The sequence below is a fragment of the Electrophorus electricus genome, chromosome 22 (genome assembly GCF_013358815.1).
Source record: "Electrophorus electricus isolate fEleEle1 chromosome 22, fEleEle1.pri, whole genome shotgun sequence".
Classification (NCBI taxonomy): domain Eukaryota; kingdom Metazoa; phylum Chordata; class Actinopteri; order Gymnotiformes; family Gymnotidae; genus Electrophorus; species Electrophorus electricus.
Window position 1 is genome coordinate 4,794,010 of NC_049556.1, and position 13,430 is coordinate 4,807,439.

The window sequence follows — 13,430 nt, forward strand, 5'->3', positions numbered from 1 at the left end:
TATTTTAATGCATTAGCACTGGATAGTAAATGTAATAATTTGTTGCGTGGTTTGAATACATGAATTGATTGATTTGACGAAATATGCACGAAACATGCCGAAAACTTTTCATTTCTAGCGTATGGGATGCCCCAAACTCCTTCCGGGTCCCGCTGACCTCTGTATATGAGCTTTCGCGTGTCCTCCATTTGCTTCACTCAGCTCCAAGCGCTACAGCCGGTCGGTGGAGGGGTTTAAGTTTAAAAATCTTCACGTAACATGCTTTCTGTTCGCATTGCGGCGGCCGTGGTCCGCACCCTGCCTCGACGGGCCGGTTTTGTAAGTCGCCGTGTCCTTTCCTTTTGTTTATGTGGAAAGGTTTACCCACATCTGGTGGTCTTTGGGTTCTGAATGTCGGTTTATTTGTAAATGGCGAGTGCGGGCAGTTGCATGCCGCCATCTTGCAGCCGGAGGCCTGCTGTACCCGTCGCTGTTGGGCTGATGTATAACGCTGGCTATAGTTCAGTGTCTGCTATGGATGCATGAGGTCCAGTCTTACTACATGTGATCAGTGTCCGCAGTCTTGTGACTTACCTTGGAGGTTTGAACGCGTTGTGCCAAATGAATGACATTTCCTGTTGAAGGTCAGGTTTTAGCCAGAAATGGGGCCGAGCTACTGGTGTAATAAGCTAAGCTAGTTAGCTACCCATAGTCGGCTAACTAGCTAGCTTACATTTATTTTGTCATTTACGTCTTTGCAAGACCCGTTGTGTTGTAATTCCACGCCTAAGGTTAACATCTAGGCTAGGTAGCGTTAGCAATCCCTCTGGGTTGAATGGATATTTGTCTGGTTTTTAGTCCACTAACTGACATGCTAGCTAGCTAGATGCTGACCGTATTCTATGTTTCTCGCAGCAAGGGAGCCGAGACGATGCCTTCATTGCCCTGCAAATGGGGCATTTGAGACATTTCACTGTATGTACGACGTACATGGATGGCTTTTTAACGTGATGACACGTTGTCATCGGTGTGAACAGATCAGTATAACTTTGAGCTGCCACGACGTCGTTGCTAGTCACGGCACTTGAAGGTCAACAGCCTGTGCAGCCTCTCGCCGGTGAATCGGCAGTAATCTTATTTTGCAGAGCAACAGCTGCACCGTACAGCTTTGTTCGTTTGGAATTCATCAGGAATGTATTTCATTAATAGGTTTCCAAGAATGTAGCTGCTGCTTGCGTTGGGGCAAAGAATCTTCATACCGCGACACCATGGATGCAGAAAATAGGTAGCCTAGTGAAACGTTTTCTTATTGAAGCGTATTTTACGTGACACTCCCTGACATCAATTTAATCTGGCTAATTTTGACCTTTTTAGAACATTGTACATTTGCCCGTATGTAGGCACAGCCGAGGTTTCCAGCATCCTGGAGCAGAAGATCCTGGGGGCGGACACCAGTGCAGATCTTGAGGAGACCGGCCGAGTGCTATCAATCGGAGACGGTATTGCCCGTGTGTATGGGTTGAGGAATGTGCAGGCCGAAGAGATGGTGGAATTCTCCTCTGGCCTGAAGGTGAGTTTGTTTGCTTCAGTTTCTTGAAGGTTTTGGTGGATTCTTGTCCTGTGGTCAGAATTTGGTTCCCTTTCTGCCCCGTTGTATAGAAATTTTACAGTGGTTGGCTGTGTTTTCTCTAGGGTATGTCTCTGAACTTGGAGCCTGATAACGTTGGTGTTGTGGTGTTCGGTAATGACAAGCTGATCAAGGAGGGCGACATTGTGAAGAGAACCGGCGCCATTGTGGACGTGCCTGTTGGGGAGGAGCTCCTGGGCCGTGTTGTTGACGCTCTGGGAAATGCCATTGATGGCAAGGTGTGCTTGTGACTTTGACTTTTGGACCAGACTGAAAGGGGGGGGGGGGGGGGTTCATTTCAGACATTTCTTGAATTGGCACAGTGAACCATCCTGGTCTGTGTTTAGTTTGAATAACCTCCCTCCCTCCCTCCCTCCCTCCCTCCCTCCAGGGTCCTCTGGGCAATAAGCAGCGTAGGCGCGTTGGACTGAAGGCGCCCGGCATCATCCCCCGTATCTCTGTGCGGGAGCCCATGCAGACCGGCATCAAGGCCGTGGACAGCCTGGTGCCCATCGGGCGTGGCCAGAGAGAGCTGATCATCGGGGACAGGCAGACTGGGTATGGGGTTTGGCGAAATGCGTGCTGGGTCAGGAAGGGTGGGTGCCCTGGCCAGACGTTCTCTAGCAAGTCAGCATTATGGCGTTGGCTGATGGTGTGGAACAAGGGTACCCGGGCTTGTGCAGACAAAATCCTGATACTTGGTCCTTGTTCCTCAAGGGCTGATTTCTGCATGATCCACACTGTGTTTACCAAGACTGCATAAGTGTGGTGTGCTATGGTGGTCTAATTTCTAAGTGACCCCAACCGCTAAGTTTGAACTGTGTATCGAGGCTGTTGAGTTTAGGTTCAGCTTCCATCTAGGCTTCTGCCTCCTCATTCAGAATTAATCTTTGTTGCCAGGTAACACTATATATCAGATGTTACGCTTGTTTCTCAGGCCCAAAAATGACGCTTCGCTCAATTTCCAGCAAAACTGCCATTGCCATCGACACCATCATAAACCAGAAGCGGTTCAATGACGGCACTGACGAGAAAAAGAAGCTGTACTGCATCTACGTGGCCATTGGGCAGAAGCGCTCCACAGTGGCCCAGCTGGTCAAGAGGCTCACCAACGCTGATGCCATGAAGTACACCATTGTGGTGTCAGCCACGGCCTCGGACGCTGCCCCTCTGCAGTACCTGGCCCCCTACTCTGGCTGCTCCATGGGCGAGTACTTCAGGGACAACGGCAAGCACGCCCTCATCATCTACGACGATCTGTCCAAGCAGGTGAGGCCTGGTGGTGGCGGTTGGTACGGGGAGCATGTCTGCCTGCTTTTAAGAGTTGAACACTTCGTGCATTGCCTTTACGGTAAATGGAGCTGTTGGAAAGGAATTGGCTTGGGCAGTGGTTAACTGGAATATTAGCCAAGACAGTGTTGCCTCTGGTACTTTCCTGAGAAACCAGTGATATGGTTTCTGTACATAAAATGGAAGCTATTCTGACAGGCAGCAACATTGATGTAAATGTTGTCTATTCTTTATTGGGGGGGGGAGGGGTGGAAGAGTAATTGTGCAAGACTGTTGACCCTTTGATTCCCTTTTTTTTTTTTTTTTGGTGCCTTTTAAACAATGCGAGTTGACTTCCTTCATGCCCTTTGTGGCGCACGCCCCTGTCTCACGCTTGCCGTGTTCCGCAGGCTGTGGCCTACCGGCAGATGTCCCTGCTGCTGCGCCGCCCCCCTGGCCGTGAGGCCTACCCCGGCGACGTCTTCTACCTGCACTCCCGCCTGCTGGAGAGGGCCGCCAAGATGAACGACAACTTTGGGGGCGGTTCCCTCACCGCCCTGCCCGTCATCGAGACCCAGGCCGGTGACGTGTCGGCTTACATTCCCACCAACGTCATTTCTATCACTGATGGGCAGGTGAGTGAAAGCTTCACATTTTCTTTGGATCTCTGCTTATTCAGTGTGGTGCGTTTACATAAATGCCCGTTGTTTGTACTGTACATAGCTTAATAGTTTTTGGGGGTGGCAAGTTTTTGCCTGATTTAAGTGGAGTGCACGTGTCTGGGAAGACCAAGTTAATATAACTTAAGGAATCTTTAAGGCCTGTGTGTTTTAAATCATGACACAACTCATTCTACCGTCCTGTGCACAGATCTTCCTGGAGACGGAGTTGTTCTACAAGGGTATCCGCCCTGCCATCAATGTGGGTCTGTCTGTGTCCCGTGTAGGTTCTGCTGCCCAGACCAGAGCCATGAAGCAGGTGAGGTTCTGTTGCCATGTGACAGTTGAACTGGCCTAGAAAAGCTCTGCTAATCAGTAGTGGTCACTATTTAGCGAAAGCATTGGTTGGCTTGATCAGGTGTGTTGAGGTTTGGTTATGAAATTCTGCTCAAATGAGCTCTCTGGGAAGAGTAGGATATCTAACTCCAGTGTCTTGATAAAATGGCAGAATCCACATTATGCTTGATGTAGAACTTCCTACAGTGCTGTTGTGTGTGTCCATTGTAGGTGGCTGGTACAATGAAGCTGGAGCTGGCCCAGTACCGCGAGGTCGCTGCCTTTGCCCAGTTCGGTTCTGACTTGGACGCCGCCACCCAGCAGCTGCTGAACAGGGGCGTGCGGCTCACTGAGCTCCTGAAACAGGGACAGTATAGTGCGTATCAGTGTCTCTCGTGTTGTATGACGAGAACCTTTGCTCCAAGTTGTGCAGTGTTTGGATGTCTAACATGTAGACGAGGCACTCGGCCATTGTTCTAAAATTGGGCTCTTCATGGTGGGCAGACAGCTACGTTGTGATGGTACTAGATGTTGAACCTTCCGGTATAATTTGAAACCAACACATTGACTCCTTAATGTGTCGTGATTTGAAGATCGATCTGTATTTTGAAAAGTTATTAGTCATGTGAATGTCTTGACTTATTAAAAAAGTCAGTCATCGGGACCATGTGAGATTCAGCCCAGTTCTGTAGCGAGACCTTTAGATGCTGCAGCCCTTGGTCGTGGCCCCATCACAACCCTGAGATTGCCCAACCTTTTGACGGCATTAAAGAAAACCCCTCTGCGTTTTGTTTCTTCCAGCTCCCATGGCCATTGAGGAGCAGGTCACAGTTATTTATGCTGGTGTGAGGGGTCACCTGGATAAGATGGAACCCAGCAAGATCACCAGATTTGAGAAGGCCTTCCTCCAACACGTCCGCAGCCAGCACCAAGAACTGCTTGCCACTATTAGGTAACCTCTGAACTTCGTATGTCTCCAGAACAGTTCTCAGACCAGCCATTCCTGCAAGGCCTTCACATCTATATGTAACGCACAGATCATAGCCGACACGTTTGAATGAATTGTTGTATAAAGACACTGTTTGAATGTTCTCATTCAAGTTTTGTTGTGCTTGCCAAGTGAAAATCTGTAGTTGCACAAAAAAAAACAAAAAAAAAATCCTGCTCTTCTAACCTAATTTGCATTCTATTTTAGGGCTGATGGAAAGATCTCCGAGGCATCGGATGCCAAGCTGAAGGAAGCTGTGCTCAACTTCTTGTCTAGCTTTGAGTAACGTTTCCCTGTGTTGCTCCTGTCATGTCTGTTTGCATATAGTGCTCCCAGGTTTAAGTTTATACAAAAGTCAAAATTCAAGTGGCACTTGAATCCTCAATGTACATAAGTCTCCTAACAGAGAATAAAGTGTTCTACTCCATTTGTGCTGATCTTTTGATGTTTTAGGAACGTGGGCCAGATGTGGTCACTTGTTGTGGTTCTTGATGCAGAGGGATCTCTTCAGTGTAAACAATAATCAAATTACCCATACTGATTTGTCATAAGCATAAGGGAACCATGTAGCAGTATGCGGTTATGGCTAAACTGTGGCACTACCTGAAGATGTATGTACTGTAGATAACTGGGATTAAAGTTGTCTTGCATCCACTCTTGGACCTAAGCACTATATAGTTTGCCTAATGTTATGCTGTAGGCCACCGCAGAGAGAATATTAATTGATTGGAACTGAATTCAGAATTAGCTAGTCTGCTGTCATGTCACTGAATACTGCTGTGATTTTCCTTAAGGGCAGTAGTGAAAATGGCTCTCCAAAAACCAATTTGTTGGAAGTTCAGCAGTACTTTCAGCAATGTTACCGTTTAGCTGGGTGAGGGTCTTCCTGAACATTTAGTGTCGCATATACTAACCCCAGCACTACTAATAATGGCTGCTGTGTAGGCGTCACTGCTTACGTTAGTCATGTGTGTTCTCTATGGGATACTGTATTAGACTGTTATGCAAGGGTGACTGTTTCTGGCTGTGGGGTGAATAAGGGCCCTCCAGAAACAGCAGGAAGTGATGTCCTAACATGACATGATTGGATGATGTAGATGCAGAAAACCACACTGCTCAGACAAGTATTCTAAAGTGATGGAAACATGCAGAGGAAGACAAGTTTATATTTATTTTTAATAGATGTACACTTGGGTTTGGATTTCCAGAACTATGGACCAAGTGAATTTTAATGTCATTATAATATCTAAAATCAAGTAGATAAAAGGAATATCTAGATCATAAATGCCATTTATAGATATACAGTGTAGTCTCACTAAATTCTGTGTGCCAAAATATAGTGCCACTTTATTTAATCTAGTCTCTAAAACATTGCACAAACTTGAAGGGGGTGGAAAGACCTCAGATGTGTTTCTGAAATTTGTGTGAAACGTTATTCTTGGGAATTTCTTCATTTCAAGTAATGGTCTATGTAAGCTTTTTTTTTTTGTACAGTTTTCACCAACCGGATAGAAGTGATGTGTGTCAAGTAAATGCAGCCATAACCAAATATTTACATTTAAAACTGATCTGAGATCAGACACCACAGTGCAGTAAATCACATTTGAAAGAAAAAAGGAAAAACAAATGAGTGCATTGTGGACAGAGTGCAGACAGTGACTTAGTATCTGAACCAATACGTGAGTCTCAAAAATGCTGCCGTGAACTCAAAAGCAAACTACTAGAGCGCAGGAAGCTGAACCGTGCTCGTGAATGTGAATTCAAGCCCCTTGAAACGTGGCAGCGGTGTGTTGTGAAGTAGTTAAAAAAATCTGAGGCATGCTTTCTCTCTGTAGTGAAGAACTCAACCAATTCCTGCTTCAAGATCTAGAATTCTAAAACAAATTCTGTAGCTCTTACATGGCGTTGTGTTCTAGATGTCTGGAGCTTTCCAGAAAGGTGTGCTCAAGTCTGGTGAGGGGGACGTGGTCTTTACACCCAGTACTGTTTGGTTGTGATGGAGGGTGCGTGGTGTCTGGGTTTAGGAAGGTGGTTCTGTGTGACGTAACTCGGGTCGTAATAATCCCATTCCAGAGCAGACGTCCAGGTTGTCCCGGGGAATCCATCGCTGTCCGCAGACAGGATGCGCAAAGACACACCTACATAAATATTTGCAAATATTCACAAACTATTTGCACACACCTGGGCCTCAATCGCAATTCAAAATTAATACGAAGGAAGAAATAACCTACAGGTCAATGCCATTTCTAAAATGCCAAAAATATCCAACTATATCCAGATATCCTAACCTGCCGTGACACGGAAGATCAACTAGATTGCAAATCGCTCATGTTCAAGGGTCTAAACTTATGTCATAAAGGCCATTGTTTAAAAACCAAACTATAAATAAGATCCTTAAACCGAGATGCCGGACTACAGTTTGGCCGCTTTTAATTCCACCTGCACTGGCGCCAAAGTCGCTGTCCAGGCCGGATCCGGCAACCGATGTGCTGGCGGACGCCGCAAAGCAGGACTCTTGCGGGATGCTGCTGACCACCTCGTCCTCTATGTGGACCTTGTCCAGAGAGATGAGCTCCAACTCCATTGTGCTACTGCGTCGCATCGTCCTCATGGGGATCAAATCCTGCGCCCCCACCACACACACGCACAAACAAACAAATTACAGTGTTCAAAGTGTGTATCCCAGCCCTGCTCCTGGTGACCTGCTATCAGACTGGTCATTTCCAACTCTGCTCATGAAGTGTTCACGGTCACGGATTAAGTCAGGTCTTGGTTTAAACTGCAGTGCCAACTAACTAACTAACTAACTAACTAACTAACTCTCTCTCTCTCTCTCTCTCTCTCTCTCTCTCTCTCTCTCAGAAACAGGTCCACAATGTTCATAATTAAAAATACTGAAGTGCCCCATCTGCATTTCAAAAATGTTCTACTTCTAACACATTTAAAACATTATGTCTAATGACTACTTATGTACCGATCAATGCAACGTTGAATTTCAGAGTTGTTTCTGGTTTCAATGACATGTTCTGACCTCTTCAGTAATGACGTCCGCACAGTAAAGGTACATGCCAATAGTCTACACCATCCCTAAAATGCATGCCATACACTACACTACACTACACTACATAACACCATATGAATCTTTAGACACGAACCGATTTGGAAAAGTTACCGGGAAAGGCCTTACCCCATTTGAACTCGCAAACTGCGCCGGTGAGTTCGGTGGCACGCGGTTGGCGCGCTCCGTTCCCGAATCGCTGGACTGCAAAATAACCGGTGCGCTCCTCCGCCAGGAGCGCGAGCCGCGCGGCAGGTCCGCCCTGTTGGTCGAACGGCTCTGAACGCGCAAGGAGCCCGAGCCCGAGCCCGCGTGCGTGGCCCCGTCCGCTCGGACTGACCCGCCGCGTGGTCCCGCGCACCTCCGCCACTCCGCCGAGGAGGTGAGGGACGAGGTGATGGGCGGCGCGAGCGTCGGTTCAGAGACGGACGCTCGCCTGGTTTGACCGAACGCGGGGTCGCGTGGGAAACGGGCGGCTCTTCGGCGCGTGGACAGCAGTGAGCGCATGAGGGCGGCGTCGGGGCCGCAGCGCGCTCGTTTGCCCCTGCTGAAGAGGAGCAGTTTGTGCCCCAGCAGCAGGCAGTTCAGCAGCAGCAACAGAACCACGCAGGGCAGCAGCACGAGGACCAGCACGGTCAAGTTAGACACCGGGAGGCCCTCGCGCACGTCTGATGAGGGTGCAGCCGTTTCCAGCTGAGACATTTCATCACAAAGTAAGTTAAAAATAAACTTGTACCGGAAATACACAATAAAAAAAAAAGACGAATCATAAGTTTAAAAACAACAACGATACAGTCGACCGTTTAAACACAGGTGTGTTGAATTTACACCGATTAACCCCGACAAGCCACTGGTCAATTCTCTTCTGCGCTCTGGTGCGAGTGTAAGTAGGGTTAGGCTATTCTGGGTTAAAACGGGATTTCTGGTAAAGTCACTTTTAAAACTTACCTCACATGATTCCGTGTGTGCTATGAGTTATACAGTCCTTATACTGAGTCGCGTCTCAAAATACTTAAATTATCACAGAATTTAACATCCACTTGTAACCTACGCGCCTGGTTTAAAATCATCGGTTTGTTTGCCGCCTGTGTTCGCATTTAACATTACAGTGCTTTTAACCACGAGGAATTTCATCTTATTACTATGATTTAATTCAAACCCATTATGCAAATGTAGCCTGTTTCTCTTCGGATTAAACTTGGATCTATTTTCCTGTATTCCTAAGGTTTTATCAGGCAGGTAACGACATACTTCGTTGAGTCACAAGATGGCGCCAAAGACCACCTCACCAGTCACCGAAATAAACGTTTAGACTACTAACAGACACTAGTAGGCGCATGTGCTTGTAGCCCACAAATATCCTTCAGTCTAATTTATGGTGTGCTTTATTCTACACTCTAGGTAAAAACACATATATAACAATATAGATCCATTTTTTATAGATTGGAACCACTCATTGTTTTACAGTGTGCCCTTCTGGAATGTTGTTTAGTTATTCTCGTGGTAACGAAGTTACTGTCAATTATGTAGCGTTTATTTGCAAATGTACAGAAATATCGTGTTAAGGATACCACCCTTATACTGTAGCCATGACAAAGCTCCATTTGCACATTTTACATGAAGATAACCACAAAGTTCCATATTTGGTGTTACTGAAGACAGAGGGACAGATGGGGGGGGGGGGGGAGAGAGAGAGAGAGAGAGAGAGAGAGAGAGAGAGGGAGAGAGAGAGAGAGAGTGAGAGAGAGAGAGAGAGAGAGAGAGAGAGAGAGAGAGAGAGAGAGAGAGAGAGAGAGAGAGAGGGAGAGAGAGAGAGAGAGGGAGAGAGAGAGAGAGAGAGAGGGAGAGAGAGAGAGAGAGAGAGAGAGAGAGAGAGGGAGAGAGAGAGAGAGAGAGAGGAAGAGAGAGAGAGAGAGGAAGAAAGAGCGAGGGGGAGAGAGAGAGAGAGAGAGAGAGAGAGATAGAGAGAGAGACAGAGAGAGAGAGAGAGAGGGAGAGAGAGACAGAGAGAGGGAGAGAGAGAGAGAGAGAAAGAGAGAGAGAGAGAAAGAGAGAGAGAGAGAACTCAGGAGGAATATACAGAGGAATGGGGTATTGGTTTACTAAAGGGACATTGCAACATTTTTCAATCACATTATTATTTGCCGCATATGTATTGTATGGTCGATGACTATGAAATTGCTGTGTTATCCTTTATTTAAAAGAGAACATAAAAAACCATTAACTCAACATAATTAAAAAGGAGCAGTAGAAAAACTAAGACAAGATGCCTCCATCGGTAGAACTAAGCACAACGTGCGTTTTCATTTCTTTGGCTATTTTATGAAATGGATGGTTGTATACAAATATTATTTGGATCTTCTCAAAACCAAAAACAAAAGAGACAGCATGCGCTTTGTCACATGCATTTCACAAAGATTTTGTTTTTTTGAAGATAAATTGCTGATCTGCTATGACAGATATTTGACAAATGGATGGGATGCACCTGTGCTTTCAAGCGGAATTACGGCGAGGCACTCTAGAAGGTCGCATGCACAGAACTCCGGCTGCAACACAAGGACACCCCTTCCTCTGACTGCACTGTTTGTCCTTCCAGTACAGGTATGTCCGGTCTTCCTCCAGCCCTGACCCTGACCCTGACCCTAACCCTGACTCTTCAGCCCTTCCCCACGGGACTGCAAAGCAATGACTTTTTTGAATACTTTTTTGAACACCTTTTGTCTCTTCCTTCTGGAGGATTAATTTCCGGCGGCCGGACAGTACGCGGTTCTGCGTGTCCGCAAGAAAAAAAACAAGAAAGGCAAACGGTTTACCGCTGTAGACAGGTAGCGAGCGGCATGTGCTGACCACCCCGGCTGACGTGCCTGCCTCTCATCTACCCACAACAGAGGATGCATTTAGACAGCACACATTGGGAGCGATTAGCAAATTGCCATTTGGTGCCACACCCATCGCCAGAAGTCAGTGCTTTGGAGTCTTGTGAGGACGGCAGGGAGGTTGACAGAAGGAATGACAGAGCGTGTGATGTACGGAAAACCTCGAGAAGCGCGAGACTTGATGCGTCTGTACCGGAAGGACAAACAGTGCAGTCAGAGGAAGGGGTGTCCTTGTGTTGCAGCCGGAGTTCTGTGCATGCGACCTTCTAGAGTGCCTCGCCGTAATTCCGCTTGAAAGGACAGGTGCATCCCATCCATTTGTCAAATATCTGTCACAGCAGATGTGTGTTTTGCCAGTATTGACATACATCAACAATGTAGCTTCAAGAAAACAAAATCTTTGTGAAATACATGTGTGAAAGCACATGCTGTCTTTTTCTGAGAATCCAAGATTTTCAATGGTTTTGGTTTTGGGAGGATTCAAATATCATTCAAATAAAATACTTTTGCCATTTTATATATATATATATATATATATATATATATATATATATATATATATAAAATATGAAAAACAAGGTTGTCCTTTGTTCTACTTCGGGTAGAAGTATCTCAGTATCTCAAACACTAAGGCATGTAGCTCGATTTCTTGACAATGAACTGATTAAAAGATAAAATGGTTAAAAAAGTGTCAGACTTTGACTTTATATAAGATGTGTTGCTCGGCCCATAAGAAGAATGTGTCCTCTTTGTAGAGTTAAGCAGATCACAGAAAACCACTAAATTCATTATAAAAAACCCACTTTAAAATGCACCCAATGTTACTCATGATGATGATGGTGATGATTCGTTCATTTCCCCACCAGCCAGGGTGACTTGTGAATTAATTCAACACTGAATTTATTTTTTAATGGCTTTATTTGTATTTATCAGTTTTAGCAATATAGGTTTTAACCTATAGCCCGGGCTACTCAGTGATATTCCCTTCAGACAAGTGATGCTAGTTATTGTATTTTATATTGTTTTTGTCATTTTCATCAAATTGTTCCTTGGCATTGGAGGGAGAGCATACCCAGTGACCACACCATACGAACTCTCTGTTCTCTCTGAACGTGATTCATTCTTCATAGCAGTGCCCCTAGCCAAAAACAAACTGCTTCTGACTTCTCTTTAATCCTGTGAGGACGGACCTCTTGTTGCACCTGTTGCTATTTGACTGGTGTCTATTTATGACTCGGGCCCAGTCACGCCACCTGGGTGCGGCCGGTTCGCTGTTCCAGTCCGGGACATTGTTGTGGGAGGGCTGTTGGTTCACAGCTCAGCTGTGAACTCGGTCGAGCGAGAATTGTGGGATGGATGCCGGTGCCAAGCATTTGATTGGGTTGTTTTTTTTTTTTTGTGTGTGTGTTGTGCCTTCACAAAGTGGGCAGTGTTTTCACAGTTATGAGCTGTTGTTGCTAACAGACTTAAATGCAGGAGAAAGAAGCTACCATTATGTCTGCTTCTCTTTGACCAGTATCCATGCTTCCCATTGGCCACGTCAAGCAGGGTTTTTGGGTTTTAGGGTTTATGGGCAGGGGGTCTTCATTATTTATTTCCTCCAGAAATCCATGACATGAAGTGGGAATTCTTAGTGAACTGGTATGGAATGATGACATCTACTGCAATAATGAAACCTTGCAAAACCCAGCAGCTCTACTCCAAATAGATTATTAGTTATGCATTTTTGAAGTTTGGCCTTCTGACCTAAATTTAATCCCTTTTGGAGTTCCCTGTGCGTGTATTCTAAGGCTCATCAATTGCCTGTTTTTCACGGGATTGGGTTGGAATTTGTCCTGAACATTCAAGAAACACTAAGGATACCTTACCACGTGTGTTTGTTGCTGAATGTTATAGAGTAATCAAATTATAAACATTTTACCCTAATGAATAATCTTTTAAAATAATTATCTCCATTAGTTGCAGCCAAATTCTATTTCTGAGTAGCATTACTACAGTTCTGTCACATCTAAGTTATTTGATGCTGCATAACAATTGCACCACAGATCTTGCTAAATGCAGCTTCAGAGCTGAAAAAAACCCACTTTAAGATATTTTGACTGTATAGGATTATTCCAATTTCCTTGAAACTTTTTTTTATGGGAATGTTTTAATATTTAATCTAATGTTACACTGCTCCTTCATCATTTAATATGTTTTGTAAAATAGATGCATTTTCATAAATGTCACGGACTGTAATATTACATACTGTGGTTTTATTTCATAGGTAGATATTTGTACCATGTTCAAGGTGTTGTATGTCCGTGATGCCTACTGCACCTGTTTTTTTCCTCAGGGTGAAGTTGCAGCTTGCGGCTAAATACATTTTTCACATCGACTAGTGGTATTAGAAAACCCTAAAGCATACCTGGGCTAATCCCACCTAAAACAGGCTTGGGCTGATTTCAGAATGGATTACTACATACCCAGAAGTATATAAATTAATTTAAGCATCAAGCAGTATTCTGTGACCATAAGACCATCAAGTCCTGCTCTGTTGGACATGCCCATAAGAAGAGGGAAGACAGCCTACACTAATGGAAAAGTTCAGCATTTGCGTTTGGCTGAGTTGGGAACTGACAAAGAGCTACTGAAGTTG

The 13,430-nt window shown here is 45.3% G+C and overlaps 2 protein-coding genes across 2 annotated transcripts; one reads left to right on the top strand and one right to left on the bottom strand.

Annotated features, from left to right (window-relative positions):
• Positions 1-181: 181 nt before the first annotated feature.
• atp5fa1 (ATP synthase F1 subunit alpha) lies at positions 182-5,285 on the top strand. Its single transcript, XM_027030225.2, has 11 exons — positions 182-318; positions 1,189-1,264; positions 1,380-1,549; positions 1,672-1,845; positions 1,998-2,164; positions 2,575-2,875; positions 3,286-3,510; positions 3,746-3,853; positions 4,102-4,246; positions 4,672-4,822; positions 5,066-5,285. Exons 1-11 carry the CDS (start codon positions 259-261, stop codon positions 5,142-5,144), a joined length of 1,656 nt encoding a protein of 551 aa, XP_026886026.1. The 5' UTR covers positions 182-258; the 3' UTR covers positions 5,145-5,285.
• A 763-nt stretch (positions 5,286-6,048) lies between these two features.
• hwa (huluwa) lies at positions 6,049-8,618 on the bottom strand. The gene is made up of 3 exons (XM_035521728.1): positions 8,046-8,618; positions 7,298-7,481; positions 6,049-6,996 (listed from the first exon to the last, which is right to left on the bottom strand). The coding sequence occupies exons 1-3, from the start codon at positions 8,616-8,618 to the stop codon at positions 6,830-6,832; spliced, it is 924 nt and encodes a 307-aa protein (XP_035377621.1). The 3' UTR covers positions 6,049-6,829.
• Between the last annotated feature and the right edge of the window lie 4,812 nt (positions 8,619-13,430).

Excerpts from the sequence above, each read along its gene's own strand:
- atp5fa1 (XM_027030225.2), top strand. The coding sequence starts at position 259 with ATGCTTTCTGTTCGCATTGCGGCGGCCGTGGTCCGCACCCTGCCTCGA. Across the intron at positions 2,165-2,574 it reads ATCGGGGACAGGCAGACTGG|CAAAACTGCCATTGCCATCG; the intron begins GTATGGGGTTTG and ends CTCAATTTCCAG. Across the intron at positions 3,854-4,101 it reads AGACCAGAGCCATGAAGCAG|GTGGCTGGTACAATGAAGCT; the intron begins GTGAGGTTCTGT and ends TGTCCATTGTAG.
- hwa (XM_035521728.1), bottom strand. The coding sequence starts at position 8,618 with ATGTCTCAGCTGGAAACGGCTGCACCCTCATCAGACGTGCGCGAGGGC. Across the intron at positions 7,482-8,045 it reads AGTTTGCGAGTTCAAATGGG|GATTTGATCCCCATGAGGAC; the intron begins GTAAGGCCTTTC and ends GTGGGGGCGCAG. Across the intron at positions 6,997-7,297 it reads CGACTTTGGCGCCAGTGCAG|GTGTGTCTTTGCGCATCCTG; the intron begins GTGGAATTAAAA and ends ATATTTATGTAG.